The following is a 26,274-nucleotide window of genomic DNA, read 5'->3' as shown; positions in this document are numbered from 1 at the left end:
AAACCACCACCACACATGAGAAGATCACAAAGAAACCGCTATTGCCCTACAACTAAGGAATAGGGGTGGAAAATGCATTTCGCAAGCAAGAATAAATGTTTTTCCCCAGATATGGGGTTACACCTGCCGTTCAACCCCATCCCACCTCCATTTCTCATCTTTTAAACAAATTAATGCCCTTAGTTCTTAAAGAGTTGTTGCTCTGGTCCCATCCAAGATGCTCATGGACTTCCAGCACTAAAGCCTGAAACAAACACTGCCAGGGAGAATTAACGGCCCTCGGCTTGTTTGCCCACTGAAAATCTGCTCATACGTAACATATTAACTTGCATTAAGTTTCTGCTTTGCTTCCTTACCTGAGGTTACCAAAATGACCACAGCATCATGGAAAGAGGAGCAGATGGAGATGCTGACGATGGTTTAGGATAAAAACATCAGTATGACCAGACAGCCTGGGCATGGACTCACAACAGAGCACAACTGCTAATGAGATTATTATATGAAATATGCTTCCACAAACTCCTTTTCCTCCCACTATATGTTCCTGCAAGGCTCGTCTAATTTTACAGGATGAGAGGTTGTGCGGGAGGAACGGGATAAAAGAAAGATCAGTGGTTGTAAGGAATTTTAATTAGCATCAAGGTTGCTCTGTGTTGGTTCACAGAATTCAAAGGAAAAAAACCCATCACATAGCAAAACGTCTACAAGATGAATTTCAGGCAGGGCCGGAGCTGGTTCTCTGTCCAGGACACTGAAAAATGTACCTGCAACAATTTCTGACACAGCACATAGAACAAACCGCTCGCTCTTCCACAGACCTACAGGATAACTTTGGCATCACCTTCACGTCACTTCCATTAGGACTGTGGCAACTCTTGTGCTTCAGACACAGGGTGTTTTCTTAGTGAGCGGGGCTTATGTACTTTTTAATAAAAAATGAGAATTTGCTTGATGTCAAACTGCAGGATCTATTCTATTAACATACCGGATTATTCCAAATGCCCAGACTCAGACATTTCTGAGCTCCAGCCAAGACGTATGAAGCAGGAGCACTAAAGTGATTAGTCTGCAGGAGGTGCAGATTCAGGGAATTTAATGACACAGCACTAAGATGAAAACTCCTGCAGCGAGTGCTTGGGCTGCAAAACATCGAGTTCACATTCTAAAAGGACAGAGGGGTCAGGAGAAGGCTGAACCAGGAGATGGCCCCACGTTCAGAAGATAAATGGACAGATGTTTGCAGATGTTTGCAGACCATCCATAGCTGGATATGCAACTGAACATGCAAAAAGCAACTACCTGAGCTTACAGAGTGCAGAACTAAGTACAAACGGAAGAAAAACAAGAGTAAAAAGACCAATATTCTTAAAAGTTCCTCTTCCATGAGGCCGAGGGAAAAGAAAATCAAATTAAAGCGTTCTTCAAACAGTGAGATGCCCCATGTTCACACACACATCTCAAATGGGGCACAGAGGAAAGTTATAACACCTGGAAGGGGAGAAGCATACTAGTTATATTTCGGATGTGAATGGTACATGAGCATTTGAAAAACTAACCTTAGAAACCAAAAATAACAAAACCACTGCTCAGAACCTCGCCGCTTCTCGCAGCAATGAGCTCTGATGGATTACTTGGAAGCCGTGGTTTTATGCTTTTTATACCCAGCCACTCTTTTTCTTCAGCTTTTGTGCTAAGCTCAAAATATCCAGCCATCCCATCCCTCGTGTTTATGGAAGTAACGACACAACTGCCAAACTCCCCACCCTCCATTCTCAATCGCTTATTATCAGGAACGGAGGCCACAATATTGAAGGCGCAATGTGTATTTATATCTCTTTGGCAAAAAGACCCATTTTGAATGAATGAGCTCATCTTTTTCCCAGTCTGAAATACATAATGGTGTATGATGTGTCATCTGGATTCAGTATTTCCCAATACAGAAATACCTGGATATGAAAATCTGACCCAGGGAAGAAACACACATCCGGATTCCGGCCAATGCTCTAAACCGCTTCTGAGAGCTAAAACGGTAAATTCCTTAATATTAGTACAAGTTGGGTATGAAGCTGTTTTGGCCTTGAGACTAGTTGAAAGATCAGGAAGAAACAGTTAGAACCTGTCAGGGGAAAAAACAGGACTGAAACTGGACAGAAGAGGATTTCAGCTCATCTCCTCCCCCCTGAAACAGCCCAAACCCTGTTGGCTGGTGTGTCTTTGCTGCAAAACCAAATCAGATCTGCAGCTGTGACACTTCTACCTAGAAAAACCTAGAAGTTCAATCAGAACAACACTATCCAAAGCGTAGGAAAACGCTACGAGTTAATATTTACATGATTTTAAAGCCCTGGTCCATGGGTCGGTGTGGCTGGGGAAGACTCCGGTGAGAATCACAGAATGGACTGGGTTGGAAAAGCCCTCAGAGATCATCCAGTCCAACCCTTGGTCCAACTCCAGTCCGTTTACTAGATCATGGCACTAAGTGCCATGTCCAATCTCAGTTTAAAACCCTCCAGGGCCGGTGAGTCCAGCACCTCCCTGGGCAGCCATTCCAATCCTGACCACTCTCTCTGCAAAGAATTGCTTTCTCATCTCCAGCCTCAATTTCCCCGGGCAGAGTTGAAGCCCATGGCCCCTTGTCCTATTGCTGACTGCCTGGAGAAGAGCCCAATCCCCACCTGGCTAGAACTGCCCTTCAGGTAGTTCTAGAGAGTGCTGAGCTCAGCTCTAAGCCTCCTCTTCTCCAGACTGAACAAGCCCAGCTCCCTCAGCCTCTCCCCATAGGGCTTGTGTTCCAGTCCCTTCCCCAGTCTTGTTGCTCTTCTCTGGACCCGCTCCAGCACTTCAATCTCTTTCCTGAGCTGAGGGGCCCAGAACTGAACACAACACTCCAGGTGTGGCCTCCCCAATGCAGAGCACAGGGGAAGCAAAGAGACCAACTGCTCAGTTCCATCCCCACAGATGAGATCTCTCACTGTGAAATTGCCAAGATGAAGCGTAGCACAGCACTTCCCTGCGGGCAGAAGGCAGTTGCCGTGACTTTATCAAGTAACTAGTTATAATTTTCATGCAAATAACAAGAATAATCAAGTGACTATCACAGTTGTGTCAGCCTGAAGAAAATACCATCTACCAGCCGATCAAAGTGAGCAGATGACCTCACGGAAAGCACGTTCGAGATGTTATCAGGTCTTTTGCAACTCGTTTGCTTTGGTGTTGGCTAAATATTAAAAATGAAACCCTCTCAGACTGATAAGTGCATGGATGAGGCTGTCAGCACCAGCACACGCCAACAGCCTTCCCTGAGCACACAGCGATTTACCCGGCAATATTCAAGGGGTCATGGGCATGTGCATCCGCTTCTTGTTTGTTTCTATTCCCTTTGCCAGCACAGAAATACATGCAAAACGCATCTGCTGTCCCTCAAGGCGAAACACCAGACAAGTCTGCGTGTTAAGGAATGGGTGAAGCTGTTCGACAAATGAGAACGATCAAATAACGAGAAAGAGCTTTGCAGGGGCTTCTGGTGTCTGGTTGGCTTGTTCGGGTTCGGTTTTCCTCCCAAAGCAGAGGTGGTTTCTTAACCCCTCCAGCTGTCAAACCTCAGGACAACATCACACGAATCTGAGCTTTCAGACACGGGCAGGTCCTGTTTCACTGCTGTTTAAGCTCCAGATTTCCAAACTGGCTACAGTGGTTTTGTGTGCATTGAGGTTTTTAATCTAAAACTCACAGGACATGAATTATTTTTTATACCACTTAATCCCTATCAAATTTAATTGAAATAATGGGTTAAAAACTATTAGCTCACAAACACGGGGCATAACTGCATTGCTCATCTCTTCCAGAAACCAACCTAAAAACGTGATGAAACCACAAAGAAACAGGTCAGATCTACTAGTATTTCTACAAGGTGAAGGAAAGTCAGGTCATATTTGCTTTGCTCGGTGTTTCGGGGATTACTGATTGACAAACTCTGTTCTTATGAATAATAATAACGCCACTGAGCCTTTCTGTGCTTGAATAATCATTGTATTTCCTCTTTAATAACACGCTGGGGTTTATATGAAGACTCAAGAGCATAAAGCCATCGTGACCTTCCCCACCTGCGAAGACGCCGCTGAAAATGATGGTTGATAAAATAAAGCAGAGTGACTGAGATAACGCTCCAGCCACTGCATCTCCAGACACATCAGCCCATAATCATCGGAATGATAATAAACTCTGACGCATGTCACTCCCCTCCTCCCTCTTTAAGCAGCATTTCATCTCACCATTCCTAATACTCGGGGAAAGAACCAATTTGCACTTTCTACACGGGTTACGTGCTCCGAGGCTCCCCAGGCGCCCTGAGCACCGAATCACGTCTGATCTGGGTGGCAAAGCAGATATCCGTGTAAAAGCACATTTTCCTCTGGATATTGACAGTGTCACAGGCGCCGTTTCCTGCCCCCTCCCTAAACCTGTTGTTAACAGTCCCCTCACACAGCGGCAGCTCCTGCTCTGAATGAGGCATCGCTGCCTCTGCTCAGCTCCAATGACCTGTACGTGGTGTTTTCCAGACACACGACCTGCAAGCACTTTCAAGTAAACGCCTTTTCTCCCACCCATTTTTCAGATATAATGAACAGCACAAATTGTGAAGGCAGTTGATACTTAAGACACGCGGAAAATAGCAAATCGGTAGAAAAATCTTATGCACACACATACACACTGTTTAAACAGGACTCTGAACCATTGTCCCTCACCCAAAACACGCCACTTCCTGCTGAACGTAGCCCAGCGCTATGGACACCGAGAAACAGGGAACGCTTGAGGCCTCGGCCACCATAAACCCCTCTTGTTGTGTCCCAGCGCACTGGGATTCCTTCCACTTTGCTTTTCCCATGAGAAATCACCAGGAATCACCAGCAACTCAAAGTTGAAGCAAGTTAGAGCACAGCTCTTGCAGTACGGTGAGCCCAAAACTGCTTGGAAATCATTTACTCATTTCTAGCCAGGTTCTGCTTGGACGTTGTAACCTCAAAAGCAAAAATACCACTAGGTAAAGAAAAAGGGAAGGAATCCCCATTAGGCAAGGGGCATTTGAAGGGATTGAGGAGACGTCTCGCAGGAGCTCAGATCCCATCAGCACGTCAGAGGATTCGGTGGGACAAACTACGCAAACTAACCAAAAATCTCCATAATGTTGGCTAGAACCAGAAGACATGTCAGCAAACTGGACTGTGAAAAGGAACTCCACACGTTCTGAGATGACCTTAATTCTTACAACCTTGACCCACTGATGAGACAACTGGGAAACCAACACATGGGGACTGATGGAATGAAGAACAGCAGCTGCATTAGGAGCAATAGGGGTTTTTTAGCGATGTGATGCTACCTTATCTCCCTTTTTATAGCTACTGTGGTGGTACCTGCTCAGGCACATTGTGCATGTCTAAGGATCAAATGGCAATGAAGGACGGACAAGCCTTTTAACCAAATTGGCTTGGCAGCAAGTCTGCAATTTTCGCACAGCTCATTAGTGGTGACTTTTTATGGAAATGTATGCTGAAACAAAACCAAACGCATCTAACAACTGCATGTTCTGCAAATAGATTCCTTGATTGAAAAGAAATGGCTCTCTATTATACGCGGGGAAAAAAAAGAGCAAGAAGGGAGGAAAATGAAGGTTTTAGGAAAGAACCGTCACAATGAGACCCCTCCATAAAGTACCTGCACTGCTGTGCTGAGGCTCTTCCAGACACTGATTTTCAACACCTTCCACCTGTCCGGTCATGTACAGTAACATCTCAAGCACGAATTACCCTCCACATCCACACATCGGGAAAGCAGAAGCAATGTCAAAGTCACACAAATTCTTCAGTGTCTTCTGCATTTATTGACATTTTGCTCTAAAAGGAGCTGAGGAGCAGAGCAGCTGTACAGGAGCAGCGGGAATCTCCTGGACAGCAAAGTGTCCCTGTATTGTAGCTGAGCGAGTGTCACTTGATGTTTAACTGCTTCATACTGGATCCTATTTACTAAGCATTAGTATTCCTGCTCTCCTGCGTCTGCACTGATTGATCTCATTTGCATATGCAAATCAAATGCCAGCATGAAACACTTAATATTCCCTCAACTTCATTTAGTGCTGCAGCAACATGGGTCAATATCTCGCTCCATCCTCTGCTGTGTGGGGAGGGTTCTGGCTGAGTCAGCAAATGCTAATAAGCTTTGCTGCTTTCAAGACTTAAAATCAATTAGTAGTATATTAAGACAGACTTTCTGGGAGCTCATTTAAGTAATAAAAATCTTTTGTATAACTAAAAAGAAAAATAATAGGAAGGTTGACTCTTCTGTCCCCGGTTCCCCAGGGAGCTGATTTAATCTGAAGCCATTAGGGAAAGCAAAGCGGCTGCAATGCTTCCAAAACAGGAGCTGCTCTGCTGTTTTTGCTGGATTCAGACGGAAAACAGCGAGGATCCCAGTGCTGGGATCTTCCCCTGCCCTTGTTTGAACAATACTAATGTACACAGACAACAAGAGGAATTATGAGCATCACATCCACAGTCACCAACCCTCCGCCCCTGTGTTCTCATTAATCCCACACTGCAGCAGCATCTCACTCGCATCGACGTTTCCAGAGCAGCGACTTCAGGCTGGCACAGTACAAAACGTCCCACCGAGCAGCACAGGAGCAACACCAGCAGCGTCTGGGAACAGGCAAAACCACGACAAGTGGCATGATGAATTTAGTCAAAGAAACAGTCCAATAAACCCTGGGGTGTGTTAGAAGGGGGTGGTCAGTAGGTCAGAGAGGTTCTCCTGCCCCTCTGCTCTGCCCTGGGGAGACCACACCTGGAATATTGTGTCCAGCTGTGGCCCCTCAGTTCCAGCAGGACAGGGAACTGCTGGAGAGAGTCCAGCGCAGCCACCAAGATGCTGGAGGGAGTGGAGCATCTCCCGTGTGAGGAAAGGCTGAGGGAGCTGGGGCTCTGGAGCTGGACAAGAGGACACTGAGGGGGGACTCATTCATGTTTACAGATATCTAAAGGGGGAGTGTCAGGAGGATGGAGCCAGGCTCTTCTGGGTGACAACCAGTGATAGGACAAGGGGCAATGGGTGCAAACTGGAACACAAGAGGTTCCACTTAAATATGAGAAGAAACTTGTTCCTGGTGAGGGTGGCAGAGCCTGGCCCAGGCTGCCCAGGGGGTTGTGGAGTCTCCTTCTGTGCAGACATTCCAACCCGCCTGGACACCTTCCTGTGTAACCTCATCTGGGTGTTCCTGCTCCATGGGGGGATTGCACTGCATGAGCTTTCCAGGGCCCTTCCAGTCCCTGACATTCTGGGGTTCTGCGACACCCAGTCCACAGCACCACCCAGCCCAGCGGGTCGCTAAACCCCCCAGCCAAACCCCAGGCTCCAGGTCGGGTGCTCAGCACCAGCAGTGCTCTGGAATTCAGAACTGCACCAAGAGGATCCCTTCAAATCGGAACAAACCACGTTCGCAGCAGCACCATCAGCTGCACGTTCACACCCCAGAGAAGACAAATAACTGAAATGGAGCTTCTCGGGTGTTCCCCCTCACTCAGACGCAGTTTCCACAGTCACCAGGGCCCAGAGCTCGCTGTGCTGTTAAAGCCAACGCTGCAAACTGCACCAGCCTCTCAAGTACTTGACCTTGAGCCCTCAGGAAGCTCCTCTCTCATCATTCAAAGCCAAACTGCACCTCGGCTGGCACAGCTGGATGCCCCAGGAGGTATTTGCACCTCAACACTCCCCCTACCTGAAGAAATACCTGTTCATGAAGCACAAGCCCCCCCAGCCACGCTTCCCAGGGAAGCACAGTGGGCAGCGCAGCTACTTACATTTATTTCTTCATCTTCTAATGGAGATCTTTGTTTTACGAGTCCCTGACTACCTGATACAGCGCCGAGCTCGTAAACATTACAAGGGGCAAACACCGGGCTTATTTGCCTGATTTTATTTCAGCAAATTTATTGGACATCGTCTGCAAGTACCAGACTGAGCAGCACTGACACCAGTTCCTGCCAAGGCTGGGAGAAGTAATTGAGTCACCATGTCAGGCCAATTTGCCATTCATTTCCCTCCCAAGGCTGAGCTGCTGCTGATGACTGGAATGTGCTCCTGACCATGACAACGGTTTCCTCCAGGGAACAAAAATATAGCAAACAGATACAGATAACTGGAAATAAACAGCAAAAGAGGGTTTACAGGCAAACTTAGGATCTCTCAGGCGGCTTTTTGCCCTTTAAAAGGTGTTTATCAAATAACCACTCTTGTCTAGACTACGAACAAATCCTGATTAGTTCTCTAATCACAGCTAAGACAAAGATATGTCTTCATATACATATAGTTCTTCCAGCAGAGACCAGCAGCAAAGGGGAACTCGGGATCATTTGGGATATAAAGCCCAATCAACCAGATACTTCATTACTATTTCACTCATCAAATTTGCACCCACCGCCCCCAACATGCGACTGAACTGAACAGTTGACTGTGCAAAGTCGCTTGTTTCCAATCTGCATATGGTACATTAAATGAAACAGTAGTTGCATATTGCGAACAGCTGATGACAAACAGGGACACGGCTACAGAGCTGAAATAGTGTGGAAAAATTCCAAAGTGCAGCCTTGGAAATAAAAATAAGTAAATCCAAAAGCATGATAAGCAAGCCTATTGCCAACCAGATATTTTACATCAGGTAGAAAACATTTAATTGGAGACAGAATCAATCCAATGCTATGCTTTAAATCTAATTATAAAACTACTTCTCTTCCAGACGCTACACCATGTAAAACAATCCTGTCACTCAATATTATTGACAACACCGCGTTGCCTTACTGCTTATGCGGTATCTTGGTTTATCATGTAGTCCAAATACCTTGCAAACAAGAAGCAAATTGAACGGCGCTGTGCTGAACGGCTGCACGTTCCAGCACCGTTTGGTGCACGTGTTCGGAAATGCAGTGATCCGAACCCAAAAATGAGCGCGGTGAGTGGTTCAGCACACCCCCCCCCCGCCAGATGTGCAAACCCCGCCAGATGTGCCACCCCGAGGAGCAGGAGGCAAAGCTGCTGCTGCCTCATCCGACAGCTGTTGGCATCACCGCCCCCCTCCAGCAACACTCCGGCTCTTCACATCCCTCCAGGTTCATTCCTGTTTGACAGGCAGCAGCGACAGCAAAGGAGATCGCACCTACTTTTTGTCCCTCTGTTCACGTGGAATGCAGAAAGCATTTTAAAACAATAAAATATTGTCTACATGGGAAGACGATATCAGAATGCTAGACTTGTTTTTTATTTAGCATCTTATTAATGCTCATAAATTGGGTACCCACCCTTTAAGCTACAGCAAGTAGCTGCCGAAGCAAAGCAGAACTGACTGCGATTCCATTCCTCAAGCCAACAGGAGTTTTCTTCATTGTTTTTAAAGGCAACACACAATGTCATTGGACTCAATCCTGACCCAGCACAACCCGCTGATGCTCCAAACCTCCCATGGGCATCACAGGGTTTCTGCCTCCCAAGCATCATGTCCAGCCTGGGAGAGATGGGAGGAGGAACGAGCAGCCCGTGGGGACAAACCTTCCCCAAATCCCAAAACTGATCCTAAAACTGGGAGGCATAGTAAAGAGAGAACAAAAAGCCACTAAGGCAAGGGACATTCAGCACAGCAGACAAGGGTGAAATGACAAAAGCTGCGGGAGCAGTTGACTGAATGGGAAGTCACTACATCTATTAAAACAGAAAAGTCCTACAAAGGTATCGCACAGTCCTCGAAAGCTTCATGCTGCACACTCAATGTGCACGAAGGGGAATCCCCTGGGGTTTTTGCCCCATTGGTCTTCACCATCATCAAAAGTCAATCTGAACTCAAATACGCTATTTCCAAAGACAGAAAACCAAGCTGATCAATTTGTCTTCCATTAACGGGGCAACTGCTACTGTGAAGTTAAAGGACAGGCTGGAAAAGGGAGAAATGAAGCAGTTTCACAACTTGTGTGCAGTGGCGATGCATACACAGCAGAACCAGAAACCTCGTCCAGGTTTAGCCCAAGGAATGGTCAAAGAGGCACAGGAACCAGTTTTTAATTGTATATTCTAAATATGCACACACAGCTCCACAAACAACCCTCTGAAGAATGAGATATTTGTGCTTGAGAAAGAGGAGGGTATTTATTACGAAGGAAAACAGCACCATTTACTTGGGGCTGTTTCCCTCTGTATTTAAATGCTTCTAATTTCTTAAAATAAGCAGTGTTCTTCGCGGCATAATTGTTTCTTTTCAATCAGGCACTTAGTGTTTGCAGCTATCAAATTTGTTGCAGCTGTAATCAAACACCATGTCTTGGGAAGGAAAAAATCTTCACCTAGTGTTAAATCTCGCTGCATTACACTTGGGCAGCAACCAAGCCCGGGGTCCCACTCACTCCGGTTCTCTCTGGGGGTTTCTAACTCAACTTTGAAGAAGAAAAAATTAACATGAGAACTCTGAAAACTCCATAGATAAGGATTCATTAAAAATGTGTTCAACATTATTGCATCCCTCTTCTTTTACACAGCACTTTCATCGCTAGAAGACAAAGACTATGTGTGGCAGAATGCAACCCCCCCTCTCTCCATCATGGCAGGAGTGGACACATCTCCCTCTCTCTCTGCTGCTTGAGGCCAACAGCTGCTTTTGTTTGGCCCCAGAGCCCCTGGCCAGGGCCGTTAACAGAGAGGAGGGAGCACTGAGGCGCCAAGGAGCCGCTGGGCACCCGCGGCCAGTGTGGGGGTGTTTGGAGGCTTCAGGGGCACCCACAGCCAGGGTGGGGGGGCAGAGAAGCTTCTGGAATGCCCACAGTCAGGTCTAATCAGGCTATAAAAACGGGATTCTCGTTGATTGCCCCTTGCGCGGATCTCTTGGAGCACGAGCCAGACGCCGCCGAGCGCCCCGCCGGGATGGAGACCCGGCTTGCCTTGCCGCCACGGGTGTGAGCAAATTAACCCTCGCAGGATTGCGAGCGTATCTACTTCCCGTGCACATTTGCACGCGTACTTTCTGTGCTCAATATGAGCACGTGTATAAATTAATCCTCACATAATCGCAGATGTATTTTCCTCCCATACTTCCACATCTGCACGTGTAATATTCCGTGCACATTTGCACAAGTATTTCTCCTCGCAGGATTGCGAGTGTATTATAAATTCACCCTCGCAGGATTGTGAGTGTGCACTTTCTGTATTCAATACAAGTAAGTGTGTCCCTTTAAAATAACCCCACACCGTGTTCAGGCCAGTGTGGACTCTTCCCGGACTCAGGGGTGGCTCCGGCACTGTTTTGGTGAACCATGTGCATGCACACTGTGGACCGCCTGTTGTATTAGTTGCTGCCCCTTAATAATTTTCCTCGACTGATACCCGAACCTGTATTCAAGTCACTTTTGGAGTGCTAAAACCCTGTTTCTCACCGGCTTAATACAAGTTGTTTTGGACCCTATTGTCCCTCAAACTAACCTCGGGGTGCCTCCGTGACACCATGAATGAGAAAATAAATCACATTAAGAGAAACTGAGGCACCGTGTAAAGCTGTGACTTAGAAACATCAATATATCAGGCCAGGGACAAAGTTAAAGCAAGAACCCAATTCCTTCTTGTTCTTGCTGGTTTCATTAAGTTCCATTAAGCTTGTATTTCCAGCATTGCTCTCTAGTCACGTATGACAAAGAACAGGTTCAGGTATCTTTTCTTAAATCCCTATTTTTCATACCCTCAAGACTAACAAGGCAGCCGAGAGGTTAATGGCTCCCAAATAATAATGTGATTTTATTTTATTTCTACATCAGTAAACTAAAAAAACCCTCCTGCTGTTCAGCATGAACTGTTATTAGCAGTATTGAGGAAATGTGGCATTTATATCAATTTTCCTCTTATTGTGAAAGACTTGCCCAATTTATTTTAAATGTCAGCTTACTATGTATTCATCAGGTGTGCGGCAGCAGTCATTGTAATTAGTCTCTCATTGCAGTCCAGGCATGTGCCTTAATATTAACTCCAAACATCTTTCAGGGGAAGCAATAAATGGAAGCACTGGTCACTTCTGGTCATTAAATCTTCAGGTGTATTTTTCACAAGATCAGACTGTCAGGATTCACATCCCAGTAAAGCTCTAACTTAGGTTATTTCTGGCTGTTTCTACTTGGAATTTCTCCTGCATTGAAATGAAATGCAAGACTCAAAACAGCTGGTCAGGATTTTTAAGAAGAATCATTTAGCCGTAAAAGGAGGAAAACAAACCCCACAGGCTGAGGGTGACCAAGGCTAATTGGGAAATCATGGTGAATTCAAGTTTAACGGGGAAAAACAAATTTCAGGATGCTAAGAACATGAAAGCACTTAATTTAAATATTTTCTCAATGATACATTCTGAAACGGAGTTTCCGAAGAACCATTTATATTTAGTAAGAAAACCGCTTAAGTAAAATTGCCTTCAAAGTATTCTACTTAAATGGAAATGAAATTTTCTCTATTATTTCAATTTGGCAAGAAAAGCTGACACTTTTTCACTGCCAGTAATCCTGCAACAGTTGCCCCCGTTTCTTTCTCCAGATCACCCACTTAATGACAGTAATTGCACAGAATCCCAGAGTGTCAGGGGTTGAAGGGCCCTGGAAAGCTCATCCAGTGCCATCCCCCCATGGAGCAGGAACACCCACCAGCTCTGCCACCTTTAGCCAGTGAAATGTGTAAATAAAGTGTGTCCTCAGACAGCCGGAATTAAGAAACACATGCACAGGTTCAAGCAGGTAGTGCCTGTGCTGTTCTCAGGAAATTGTACAAGATCTTATCCCGCAGGCATCGTACTAACTAGATAAGCTGGGGAGATGTTAACGCAGACAAAGCCAACCTCGCTTTCTGTGTTTCCCAGAGCAGACGGTGTGAGCACCATGTTTTTCTGTCCCTTTGATGCCTCCAACTACCAACCCGCTTCCTGGCTCCCTGTAAAAACGTTCCTGACATCTTTTGTTCCAATTTTAAAACGCCGTTTCTTCTGGTGATTTCCCAATGATTGCTTGAAGGAAGGAGGTGAATAATGAACGTGCTCTGATAGCAGATCATAAGGGAGCCGTTTACTGCGAGGACTCTGATGTGGTGTTCTGTCTTTAAACATGAATTATCAAATCACATGCGACTCACCCAGTTGTAGGTTACCATTGAACTGAAACAGCGCTGGAGCTGCAGCACATCCCCTCCATCAACACCACGCTTATCTCCTCCTCCTTGGTTAACAAGCGCCCAAACGCCCAGCCAGGAGCTGGTACATCGAGCTCCTCTGCCCTTCTCAAAACCAGCTTTCCATTGACACCAACGCTCTGTGTCCCTCAGTGCCTCAGGCTGAAGCACATTTCATTTTCTTCCCTGGGGATGCACTCGGTTACGTGCTTTAAAACCTCCTCATCGCCAGTCAAATAAACTTCAGATCACTTAAAATACACGTGGCTAAAGGGCAGCCCCGGAAAAGCCTTTGTGCAAGATTACCCGCTACATCGAGGTAATAAAAAACAAAGTGTACAAGTAACTGTGTGTAAATGGCAAAAAATGAACTCTAAATGTCAAGGAAGCACAAAAGCAGCTACGTGTCCTCTACCACATAATTTGGGAGTGATGTCGACACAGTGATACACGTGTTCTGGCAGAGATTGTGCACAGGGGCAGCAGATCTGCCTTTGGTCGCCTGTCCCAACAGCCACCGCACTCCACCAGTATCCCCAGTAGGCACCAACCCTTGGAAAACCAGTATGGGCTCTGGCTGAGACATCTCTAACACTCTGCCCGGCCATACCGAGCACCTGCTGGCACCCTCATCACTTCAGGACCAATAGAAACGTCTCAGTGCCACGGCCGCCTCAAGGCAGAGCAAAGGGTTTAATCAGAAATTAGAGGGTATTTAAACAGAATTCCCCTGAACCTGAACAATTGCCAAGCACGGAAAATTCTGAGAGGCTACAACATCATCTAAATGAAGGCATCTGCTTGGTTTAATGTATTGGGTAATTGGCCGGTAGGACTCATTACCAAAAATTATCATTAAGGCTGAGAACTTCTAAGGACCCCAAAGAAAAACATTCACGGGGATAGGAACAACATTCTAGGTTCGATAATCAGTGCAAATATAACTCGTATTTTAAAATGGTTAATTTGTCATTTACCCAGCAGTACCAGCTCACACTGCGATCAGGACCTGCCTTCGAGTACAAACTGTTCTTTCATTTAGCTGACAACTTCCAGCGTTGGAGGTTGAAGACTGAAGCAACCAAGCTTTCACATACAATCCTTCACCTCCACAACTACCAAACGCTGGACATATTCATAACAAGAAACACAGGAGGTGAATTTAAATACTTGGAGAAGAAGGTGCAGCGAAAACAAAGATAATGTAAAGGAACAATGCGGTATTATCTGAGCATCCTATGCACTGCTGTGCAGTGGCCGCTGCTGCACGGGGCTCCGGGCGTGTGGAACGCTGCAGATTCCACTGTCAAATACCATGTTACCCTTCCTTCCCAGTCATTCCAGATTTGCTGTTAGAATGCGCTTTTCAAGGCGTTTTGAGCATAGATACTGAGAGGAAAAAACAAACTACACTTGGAAGGGACCAGCTATTTGAATTCTGAAAAAATGGATCTAATGACACAAGAACCAGGCACTCCTTTCTTGTATTAAGTGTCTGCATACGTATATATTCCAGTACAAACTCCACACCTTAGTTTCACATCCTGTAATAAGCAACACGTGGCTACAATTCAAGACAACAACTGAACAGGGCACTTACCTTCATAGTTGGCCTGGAAGCCTTGAGCACTGACCGCGTAGTCGCTCACGAGCCACAGGGACAGCACGACCCCCGTGCTCACAATAGGAGCCGGCAGCTGGAAACCCGTTAACCTGGAAGAAATCAAGAGCAACGTTACGCTCACCATTTGTGCCTTGGACCTGCTGACACACCACAGAAAACAGACCCGTACGGCTTCAATTCACTGTTCAACAAATTCAAACCCATCCAGGGCTTTTAGCACCTCCTGCTTACCAGGATAACTCCCCATCTATCTTGACTGACCGTACTTTAAACCGGTCTATGTGCTTCACACCTTGTTCGCCAACATCATCTGCTCCGCTAATCCCAGCACCATCATCTCGGAGCGGCCGCTGAGCCCGCCAGAGTAACATTCCCCATCCATAAAACACGAGTAATATTTAAGGTCACTGAGCAAGGCCAAGACATCATTCAATGATGTTCATAGCACGTTTTGAGAACCTTGGGGGAAAAACATTAGATACGGGTCTGAAGCGCTACACAAACTACATTAAATTGAACACAAACTAAAATAGCATAAGAGAGCAGGCAAGGAAACATCCTTGCCAATTAAAGCCCATCAGGGTGGCTGTCTGTGGAGTATTCGCTCTGTAGTTTTACAGTGCATAATTTTTGAAGTCTCTAGGAATCCTCTCCAGTCCCCACCCAACTGTGCCTCCCAAGGATGCTCTTTTCATCCTACATCCTCGTATCTAACAGCACCCCAGTGAAGGCTGCCATGGTTAACACCTCTTCACTCAGAGAAAAATCAAAGCCCACAGACACAAAATCATTTGCACAAGATGATCTAGTGGATGTAGTGCAGGAGCTGCCTGGAACACAGACACATGCCCGCAAGAAAGAGTGATATTAAAAGCTGATAAGGCTCATAAATAGACCCAAGTCAGCACTACAGAAACACACAGCCTGGGGGTCTTGCCCTCCCTGGCTTTCCTTGCAGACTGAGAGCTAAATGACAACTGTTAATTACACAAGTCCTTTCGGTGATGATTGTAAACTAGCATTAGTAGATCCCAAACACTAAACCCCGATACTGTATTGACACAGCTCAAAAAGAGCTAATATACATTTCTCATCAACAATTATAGTTTTATAACTTATGAGCCTTCTCCTTATGCTTGGCCAAGGTGATTTACATAAGGAACACGTTTTAAAGCAACCTCAGCTTCTTGCCTGCTGTTATCAAGGACAGAAATTCAGATGCGGTCCCCATTGCCTGATAACAGTCCTAAAAACCAGAAGCAGCAGCGACTGCAGGAACTCGCTGCCACACGGCATCGCTCCAGATCGAGAGTGAACTTCCCCACCGCTCCTACTCTGGCCCCGGTTTAGTAAATCTAAATATTATTTCTAAGGGATTGCACTCTGACTAATGAAAGCTGACATGCTCTGCCCGAGAACCCGATTAAAGCCAAATTTCCAGTTATCAGCAAAGTTCACACTGCTGCCAGACAATGACGGCAGTCAAGTTCTAATGTCAGCAGAGGAGTGCTTACCCGCTCTCAGCATAGAAACTATTGTCTGGACAAGCTGGAAGAACAATCACTCCTGTTTAATAAAAATAAAAGGTTCCAGGATTTTTAAGGACTCCAGACAGTTTTGCTGCGCACAGAACTGAGGAAGAGTGCCACGGTTTTTATTAATTTATTTTGCAGTTTAATTAAAACAGCTTATTGAAACCTTCTTGTTACCGGGAGGACCCGGGTAACTCTAGACCGGTCAGCCTCACCTCCAGCCCTGGGAAACTGATGGAACGACTTCTCCTTGGTGCCATCTCAAGGCACATCAGGGATAAGAGGGTCATTGGGGCAGTCAACATGGCTTCACCAAGGGGAAGTCGTGCTTGGCCAGCCTCATTGACTTTTATGAGGACATAAGATGGATGGATGATGGCAGAGCGGTGGACGTGATCTACCTTGACATGAGTGAGGCATTTGACACAGTCTCCCTGTCTCCACAGTCTTCTTCTCAGTGAGGGTTGGCAGAGCCTGGCCCAGGCTGCCCAGGGGGTTGTGGAGTCTCCTCCTCTGCAGACATTCCAACCCGCCTGGACACCTTCCTGTGTAACCTCATCTGGGTGTTCCTGCTCCATGGGGGGATTGCACTGGATGAGCTTTCCAGGGCCCTTCCAACCCCTGACATTCTGTGACTCATGTGCTCCAATCTGGGAAATGCAGGGACCACTTTTAATAAATGCACAGAGCAGAACTTGTCCCTTGTCACCGTGGGTGACCCTGGCTGGACTCTGCCCTTGCTGTGCCCGCAGATCAGCTCTCATCCTCACTCCTCTCTTCAGCTGCACAGTCATTTTTTCCACTTTTTAAATACATTATCCCACTATGGCTGATGGGCTCAGCCTTGGCCAGCAATGGGTTCCTCTTGGGGCCGGTGGCATTGGCTCCATCACACACCAGGGAAGCTTCCAGAAGCTTCTCACAGAAGCCACCCCATTGTCCCCCCCATCAAAGCCTGGCCATGCACACCCAATAGTGACATCACTGTTATTTAGTGTAGCAATATATATATATATACACACACACTAATGAGAAAGAGAAGCAGCAAACTCTGTTCCTTGTTTTTATTAAGGGCCATAACAAGAATGTGAGGGTGGTAATAACAGCACAAATAATCATCTTCCATTTCTTCCATACCTCTGGCCAAATGGATTATTGAGTGATTATCCCCCTAAGTTGCTTGGAGCCAACACTGATTGTGTGAGATTTTCAATGTGTTTTTCATTGGCTTAATTCTGCTCCTACTGTGATGAACCAAACTAAACCAGTGCCAGAAACGCCACTTCATGAGCTTGCCCTTGCTTCACAGTACGGCAAAAATCAATACATCAAAACAAATCTGCACAGAAATCCTCCACTCTATTTGTGTTCTCCTCTACTTTTTGCCTTGGGTTCGCCACCAACACTGCAAGTGTTTGTGGTGCGTAGCTCCCCATCTGCAGAGCAGCAAAACGTGCTTCACAGAACCATCTTCCCCAATGCCAAAGTCCTTCCCCAGTGGAAAATTGTCCCATAATCTATGAAAGGAGCCGAGCACCTGCCAAAGAGCCACTGACTGCTCTGCTCATAGGGTTTAACCCACAACTGAACACTTTTGCCCTCCAAAAACATTCAGCCAAGACAGTCCATGTCTCAGCCCCTTTACAAACACGCTCACCTCCATCTGTTGCGTATTATTATACTGCTCCACTGTATCAATACAACTGTGCCATACCCTGTGACGCAGGCTCCCATTCTGGAGTGCAGGTGCCATAATTAAAACAGAGCACATTATTTTTCTGGTAGGATGCCCACCATCAGCTCAGGCTGCAATCAAAATAGTTATTGCAGCTGGCAATCCAACAGCCTTTAAAGCATAAACGCTAGAGAAGTGTCTCAGAACATCTAATGAAAACGCATTGGATTGCATCGTTTAACCCAGCATTAAATTACACTATGCCATACTTCAGTGGGTTTTTTCCTGCATGTAATTTAAAGGCACCTATTAAAGAAAATTTCCCATCAAACAAACCACTCTTCAGTGTACACTGTTACAATGGTTCTGTGGAGTCGTTTGATAGCCCTGCGCTATCCCAGGACAATATTCAAGCTAAGTCAGGTGTAAGGGGCTCTGTTGAGAAAACAACAGCTCAGAGCAAGAGCCGCTCTTTGGAAAATAACCTGGAATGAGCAGGTGACAGCTCTTCCACACTGCACCCAGGTAACGAGGCAGCAGCCAACCCAAAATCACCTGGAAGGTGCATTCATCAAGTGTTCAACTCATCTGTCATCAACTGGGGCCAACAGAAGGAGCCCAGTAACTCCCAGCTGACTTTGAACCCAGTTTTATGTGCCTTGTTCAGCCTACCAGCTGGATCAGTCGCACACAGCAAGGAGGGAACTCACTAGCTGCAATGAGGGAACTCACCAGCTGCAGTGAGAGGCTCAACGTACGTCCAGTCTTTCCACTGACAAATGGTGTGTGATATTAATTAACATTTGTAATTCTCAGTCTTGATGAAAAGGATGCGTAAGCGTTGTACTCCAGCTGCTGCAGGAAGAATACCTGTACGTTTAAAAACTAAAGCCTATGGGGAACTGGAAGCACGGCCACATGCAGAGTCAGCGGTCACTCACAGCCGTCCCCTCAAGGCTGGTTCATGGAATGTGCGTCAAGAAGATAAGAACGAATGCAAGAGATCGGGGAATTTATCCAGAGCAATCCCTCCCACCTCAGATCTCATTACTGGTAACTTAGGAATAGTCTGTGATGCTGAAGGAGTTTAATGCCTCCCATCTCACTGCCTGCAAGATGCAGCGGCAGCTCTGTCTCCAGGAGGCTTTTCCACACCACCCCCTGGCTCTCCAGCCCGAAACCCTCTCCTGTGTCCCCACAGTCCTGCAGCCTCTTCCTCCTCCTCCATTAGTTTTTCTCCCTTCCTCTCTGTATTTAAGAATCAAGTGATTACAATGAGATGTTAGCTTTTTTTCCTTAAACCATACTGATAGAACAACTGGTACTATGAATGTTCTTATTAAGCATTAATAAAACAAGCAGAGCATAATCCGAGAACACTTCCAGCTCATGGATGCGGCAGACACTTAAAAGCCAGCTCTGTCTGCAAGGCAGAACTCACTGGTGTTACTGAGACAGTTGTCCTTTAATTTTGATCCCTTTCAGGCTGAGATGATGCTCTGGACCAAAAAAATAAATCTCAGCCAGCTTAAGAGGATGCTGTGATGACATAAGAACAATAGTATCAGGTTACATGTGGATTTACTCAACTTGTTGGAACGACATGCTCAAACCCGAGCTGCTTTTATTTTTGAGTCAAGCTACAAAGAGATCCCAAACAAGCTCCTCCCTAAGCACGCTGCAGCACCAGTGACGCCTTGTCTATTCTCATATTTGACCAAGCTGCTTTGCTGCCAACCAACACCGCATGTCATGTCCTGCTTTATTCCACACTACTCTCCAGCCATCCCCTCTGCCCAGCTGGTTGATAATTCAGTTGCTTTTAAAATACTACCCATTGGCTCCGACATCCGTTACTATGTGTTTTTCCTACCAAGACAGTAACAACCATCAGAGGGAAAAACGCTTTCTCTGTCCCTTGAACTCACTCATGATGACATACGCTGCACCTACATTTGTTTGTTGTTCAAAAAGTCAATGCGGCACTTTGTGAACGGTTCTCCACCCAACATCCCGCAATCAAACCCCACGTGCCAGCACGACTTGGGGATCAAGCGCACTCTCCTCCCTTCCCCAAGCCAAGTACAATCCATCACGCCACAAGAGTCCTTCGCTTACCTCTGACACCAACAAAGGCTCCATTAACTAACACGGTCTCCAGGGACAGTCACAGGGCTCATAAATTCCAGCCTGGATGGATTTCTTTGCTCATTTAAAATGGGGTTTGGGTCAATTCCCACTAGAAAAGCGTTATTTATAGAGCTTAAAGTCTGCACAGCCATCTCAGTTATACGAGGCCTTCATGGCTCAAGCTGGGAACATGTACAAGGCACCAAATCTCAATAAATTTCATTTTCAATACAATGCAAGAGAACAGGAAGACCATGGACTTGGATTTTATTATTTTTAGCACGTCCCTTCCATGCTCATTTTTCCTTTATTCAGGTAGCAGTGAGATACAAGCAGATCTCAGACAACTTTGGCATCTCTACTGGAGAGCAGCATTTCCCCTTCAATTTACACACAGATCAGCGGCAACAAACTACTGTTCAAATGAAAATATTCATCTCCTTTCCTAAAGCTTTAATTCCACTATAGCAGCTCTCATCAGCTGCAAGCTTAAATATTATAGAAATCACTAAAGATGTAAGGACAACTCCTGCATCTTCAGACAGCAGCAGCCTTTATGTTCTCTAAACAGCTACAAAATCACAAATAATTACATTCCGTATTAAGAAAAAGGACCAGAAACCAGCAGTTGCTCTTGCAGCACAAAATCCAACTTGGAACAGCCCAAAAGGAGCAAAATGAATGAGAGTCAATGGGCACTGAAGATGTGTCAATCTATTTGAGCCTGCGAGTAACAGCACTCCACAATCCCATTGTGCCTTCAACGATCCACTGAGATCGCATAATTTCCTGTAGCCTTTCATTAATTTTGATAGAGGGGAAACACACGCTGTTCCAAGAGGTACTTTGCCTGAGAAACTCTCAAGGTCAGACCTTACAGATATAAAAACTTCTTGACCTAAAGATTCATTGCGTTTCAAAGAAAACATGAAAGCACCCACATTTTTCTCCCTTTGGGACTAAAACACACAGCTATGAACTTCAGCTGGTTTGTGCTTTGGTTCTCTCACCCCCCCCCCCCTCCCAGTACCCAGACCTTCCAAAAGGGGGATTTTAAGAATGTGACAAATTTAACTTGCAAAAATAAACCATCACGTCATTTTACAGTTGGAACAGCGGCTGCTGGGCTGAGATGGGACTAAAACACAACTCTGGCTTCTGCTCGTGGGGTGGATCACGGGCACAACTGGGTGCTGCTGCTGTCGCCGTGTGCCCCGTGTGTCCTCAGAGCATGACGCTCCTTATCAGTGCAGAAAGTGGCCACCTTGATGCTAACCGTGTCCGTACCCTTAGACTCAAAGTGAAATTATTTCTGCCGACCCGATTCTTCACTAATGAAGCCTATTTGTGCAGGGTCAGGCTGTAGTCGCCTCCTCATGGCACAGTTCTGCAGGAACACAGCAATGGGGCGCCCCAGTTCAACCAGTAAGATCCAACAGCTAAATCTCCAGCTCACTGAACCCCCCGGGCTGCTTTCTCCTCCCACCACAATGCAATGGACCTGCTCCTTAGAGCACTGCAATCCAGAATAATAAATGCCCTGCTGAAGAAGTTACCCCAGCGTTGTTCAGCATGTATGCAAGTGAGCGGTAGCCTCTCCTGGTCAAAAAGACTGTACATTCTGTCCTTTGGGCTTTCCAAATTAGTTGTGAACATCTTTGTAAGGAGAAAAACCAACTGATTCTCTAAACTGACCAGTCCTAATTTGGGTGTCAACTCAGTGGCTCCCTTCACAAAAACAGAACTAAGTGGAACGACTGACCTACCACATTTATTGTGAATTGTTTTCCCTCGATCTTAACGCAGGCCTGAAACATCAAATAAGGAAACCAGCAACTAATTTAAGATTCTCACATTAAAAGCGTCCTGCACATTACAGCAGCAGATGAAAAAAGCTTGAAGATGTCATGTGGCTTTCCTCCTTTGCTACATTATTCCTTGTTAACTACTGCCTGGTTATGTCACCTAATAGCCAAATATGAAAAAGTCCAAAGAGCCTCCCAACTCCCACAGCAATCTCGGATCCATAAATAACTCCAAATATTCAAATTCCAGTCAGGCCTCTGCTGAGCTTCTAAGCCCAGCACGGTGGGAAAGCAATCAGGAAAGCAACCTGATGAGTGGAGCATCCTCTCAACAATGACACAATCAGAGCACAACGGGAACCTGCGGAAAGCGCGTTCTCCTGCAACCGCGGGTTTCGGATCAGCCCTCTGCCCCGAGCCCCCTCGGCAGCTCAGAACAGTTACAAACCTGAAGAACGGGCGTTTGGGAGAGTTTGGTCTGGTGTAACGAGCACAAACACCAGTAGGAGAAGGGAAGACACATCCAGGCACCCAAGGGAAGCTACGAATCCCATCTAAACTGCTGACGACGTGTAACTCTCCAGCTCAGGGGAGACACAAATCTACAGCCATTGCTGTTCCCAGGGTTCAAAGAAGATTCTCTTACAGCAGTCCCAGCTGAAAACCAGTGTATGGTGTTGGGGAACAAACTAAACAGACCAAAACCAAGCACACAAATTATGTGAGAGAAGCTGAAGGAGCAAGGACTCGGAAACACGCTCTGATTTTAGCAGACAAAGCAAAGTCATGGCACTAAAAGACGACAACAGCCCTGGATGTCTAAATTAAGACGCTGAAACGCATTTAATATTCACATACTCATCACAAACATACAACGCAAATTCCCTAATATGCAGTAAAGCAGTTTATTAGCAAGTGTCTCATTGGATTAAGTCTGTTCTTATTCTATTAGGGAACTTTCACACCACATTAAACTGCAAGACAACAGGGTGTTTTCCAGCACACGATGAACACAGTTATTAACCCCTTCTCAGCAACAAAGCCAAGGAAGCTCTTAGGAATACATGGTTTAAATGGAGCAGTCGGGTTTCCAGAAGACAAAGCCCAGCACAGCAAGACATCAACACCGATGTCCTTCCCTTCTCCCCATCACACAGACGTGACCTACTGAAAAACATCTGTGATGCTCAACACCACGAGCTCACCACAGCTCCTCTGTTCATCATTTTGTTGATCAGCCTTGGACACACTGAACAGCACAGTTACCTCCTTCTCTACAGAAACAGGCTTTGTTTCTCCCCTTCTTTTACACTTGCTTACAGCTTATTTTGGCCCAGCTCCTGGTAGCATAAGCTTTGATGAATGACGCACAGTCATCCATCTTCGAGTACTGCACTTGGATGATGAATTGAGTACATTTGGAAAGCAGTCTGAGAAAAAAACAAAATTGATGGCCATGGGAAAAAAGAAAAAGTAGAGAAAGAATAAAACAAAAATTTAAAACAGTGTTGGGCAGGAGTACAGAGTTTAATGAAGTGAGATTGATGTAGAACAAAAAAAAGGTGAACAAAGAAGTGAGACACGGAACAGCACGGAAGAGCAAGTTTCAGGTTTTGAAGCCACTAAACTAGAGACATCCAGGTGAAGAACGCAAGTGTCCACATCTCATTTAGTTTTTTCATCTTCTGTAAGTACTCTCAGACCCCTAGAAAGCTTCAATACCAACTTCTGTCCCCATTTATTCCACTGTCCTCTGTTGCACTAAATACACACCATTTCCCAAACACCTCACTAGAGATGAAACTTTCCCACATCGCTTTGTGCTGATGGTTCCGTCCCACGACTTACTCAAGTTGCACACGAAGTTCACCAGCAATACAGAGGAAGGACCTTCTCTGTGTCCTCCCCTTTCCCCGCGCAGGGCTGCTCATCTCCAGCACTGCACCCCAGCTCTGGTGACGCTCTTGCTGTTACTTCATTGATAATCACACCACGCTCATGAGCAGCTCACAGCAATACCCGAGCGCCACTCACCTAATGGCTCACTAATTTACTCCACCATGACCCTCCTTCTGAATTCATTTCCTTCATGGATTTTGCTTCTTCAGCAGAAGCTCCCACTGACATGGAAAGGGCAAAAGGAAGCATCTGGCGCTGCTCACGAGCAGAGCAACGTGCCAGGGGCTCCTCGGGGCAGCAGCAGCGCTGACTCCTCACCAGACAGTTTTATACCTGATATGAGCATCCTTTACGTAACACCCGAAGCACTGTGCTTACCTTCTGATTAAATGATGAGGTCCCATAATTAAGATGATTCTCAAGCACGGTTGCAAGATGAAGATAAGATTTATTTGCATAACTCAAATCAGCTACACGAAGGGCTGATTTTCACCAGTGTTTAACTCAGATTTTCCAGCTGGGTTAGACAAGACACTGAGGTCAAAGGATCTGTCCCAAAGTGGCTTGAAGTATAATTAACTTCCAGGACTGTCCACAACTACAGCATTCTTCCCAGGGATTCTAGCACTGTTCCTATTACTTTTTGAATATATTACTGTCAGACTTCAGCTGCAATCAGACACCACATCAGACACCAGCAGTCACGTCACAAGTCACCAGGCTGATTTCATCTGTGCCTCAGATCTGGAGGTCTGAGATCACGACTCCTTCAAACACAGAACGCTGGCATGCCATCTAACATTTGCTATCACGGCAATCCATCATTTCTTTTCTAAATCAGCCTCTCATGGAGATTTTTATTAATACCGAGATAGTACTTGGAAGTTTCCGAGATCAGAAACCATGGAGGGTCTTCACATTAAACTATATTACTTGATAACTCTTTACCCCTAAAGCTCTGATGGTTTAGTCGGATGTGAGAGAACATCACGCCATCCAGCTGGTGAACAGCCTGCAAATTGGGTAATTACCCAAATGAATCACAGAATCCCAGAGTGTCAGGGGTTGAAGGGCCCTGGAAAGCTCATGCAGTGCAATCCCCCCATGGAGCAGGAACACCCAGATGAGGTTACACAGGAAGGTGTCCAGGCGGGTTGGAATGTCTGCACAGAAGGAGACTCCACAACTGGTGTGGGGTCAACTGCCCCTTTTATGTGACCTCGTAGGGGGGCCTTGTGATCGCCCTCCCTGTGGTAACACCCACTGCACATCAGCTGCTCTCACCAGGGCTGCCGGGACCTGCCGGGTCTCTCAAGAACGAAAGTGCCCAATTGAGAGGAAAGAAAACCCAACAAAAGGCTTCTCCGTACCCCAACGATTTCGCTGAATTGGGACCCGCCGAGCTGCCTCCCATCAGCTGATCTCAGGAACCGAGTGCACCCACAAAGCACTTGGAAGAGCTCTAAACTGAAACCCATTAGCCATCCTCCCACTCAGAGAATCTCTTTTGGATTGAGGGAAGCTCCTCTTGTACATTAGCTCTGCTTTTCTCTCGCTCCATTTTCTAATTAACTTCTCTGGATGTCTAGAACGACTCCTGATAAATCACTGCTGTCAGGCATTCAGAGCAACATTTCAAACCTTATCAGAGGTAAGAAATCAAAACAACTACAGGAACCGCTCACGAAGCAGCACTCCCAGTTTATTGCAGCATAAACCTCCGACCTAGATTTAATCCCAGTGGCAGAAACGGGAACGTGTTTATAAACATGACTGTTATGAGCAATGTACCTTGTTCTCAGGTTCCCCTGCTGAGGCAGTCCATCGTAGATAGATAACACATCAAAGTCTTCCTCTAACGCGAAGGACTGGAAAACAAGCTGTATCCTGTTCTGCTCCTCGGCAGTGATTGTCCACGTGCAGTTTGCATAATTGGGATATCCATACGGAAAGCCTGGACTCTGTATGGTCCCGTTTGGACCCTGCAAGATGTGACTGCAGTTCTGGGCTGGCAAGAGAAAAGACAAAAGTACAAGTCAAATGGTGTAGGATACAGATTTAACATCTTTCACCATCAAAACAGATCATACGGGATTCTTTACGCTGAATTTCTTGTCAATTCACGGTCCCAAGGAACAGATAAAGGGAAAACGTGAAGATGCATCTTTGTCCTCCCCGTGGGAACGTGGGCCCTGGTACCCATGTCCTGGGCACTGCTCCCTCCAGCTCGAAACACCACGGGCTAAGAACAGCTGGATTAGCGCAGCTCCTGACCGTAACGGGGACACAATGCTCTCGCAGCCCACAACAAAATCCGATCTACCCTTCAGCACGCACTCTGCATTGAGGGATTTCAGCCATTTTGGGAGGGGGTACCTCAACCACGAG

At 46.1% G+C, this 26,274-nt stretch overlaps 1 protein-coding gene across 4 annotated transcripts in view; it reads right to left on the bottom strand.

The window, feature by feature from the left end:
• Positions 1 to 26,274, bottom strand: part of CSMD2 (CUB and Sushi multiple domains 2) — a 264,468-nt gene that overhangs the window by 191,932 nt on the left and 46,262 nt on the right. For all 4 annotated transcript variants that reach the window (XR_010468147.1, XM_065041591.1, XM_065041590.1 and 1 more), the window contains 2 exons: positions 25,678 to 25,894; positions 14,822 to 14,934 (listed from right to left, as the gene is read on the bottom strand). Coding sequence is in view for 3 of the 4 variants with exons in the window: in XM_065041591.1 (XP_064897663.1) it covers positions 14,822 to 14,934; positions 25,678 to 25,894 (330 nt within the window). In the remaining variant the exon portion in view is untranslated. The remainder of the gene's footprint in view (positions 1 to 14,821; positions 14,935 to 25,677; positions 25,895 to 26,274) is intronic.

Source organism: Columba livia, chromosome 26, assembly GCF_036013475.1.
Source record: "Columba livia isolate bColLiv1 breed racing homer chromosome 26, bColLiv1.pat.W.v2, whole genome shotgun sequence".
Taxonomy (NCBI): domain Eukaryota; kingdom Metazoa; phylum Chordata; class Aves; order Columbiformes; family Columbidae; genus Columba; species Columba livia.
This window is presented reverse-complemented; position numbering and strand designations above follow the sequence as displayed.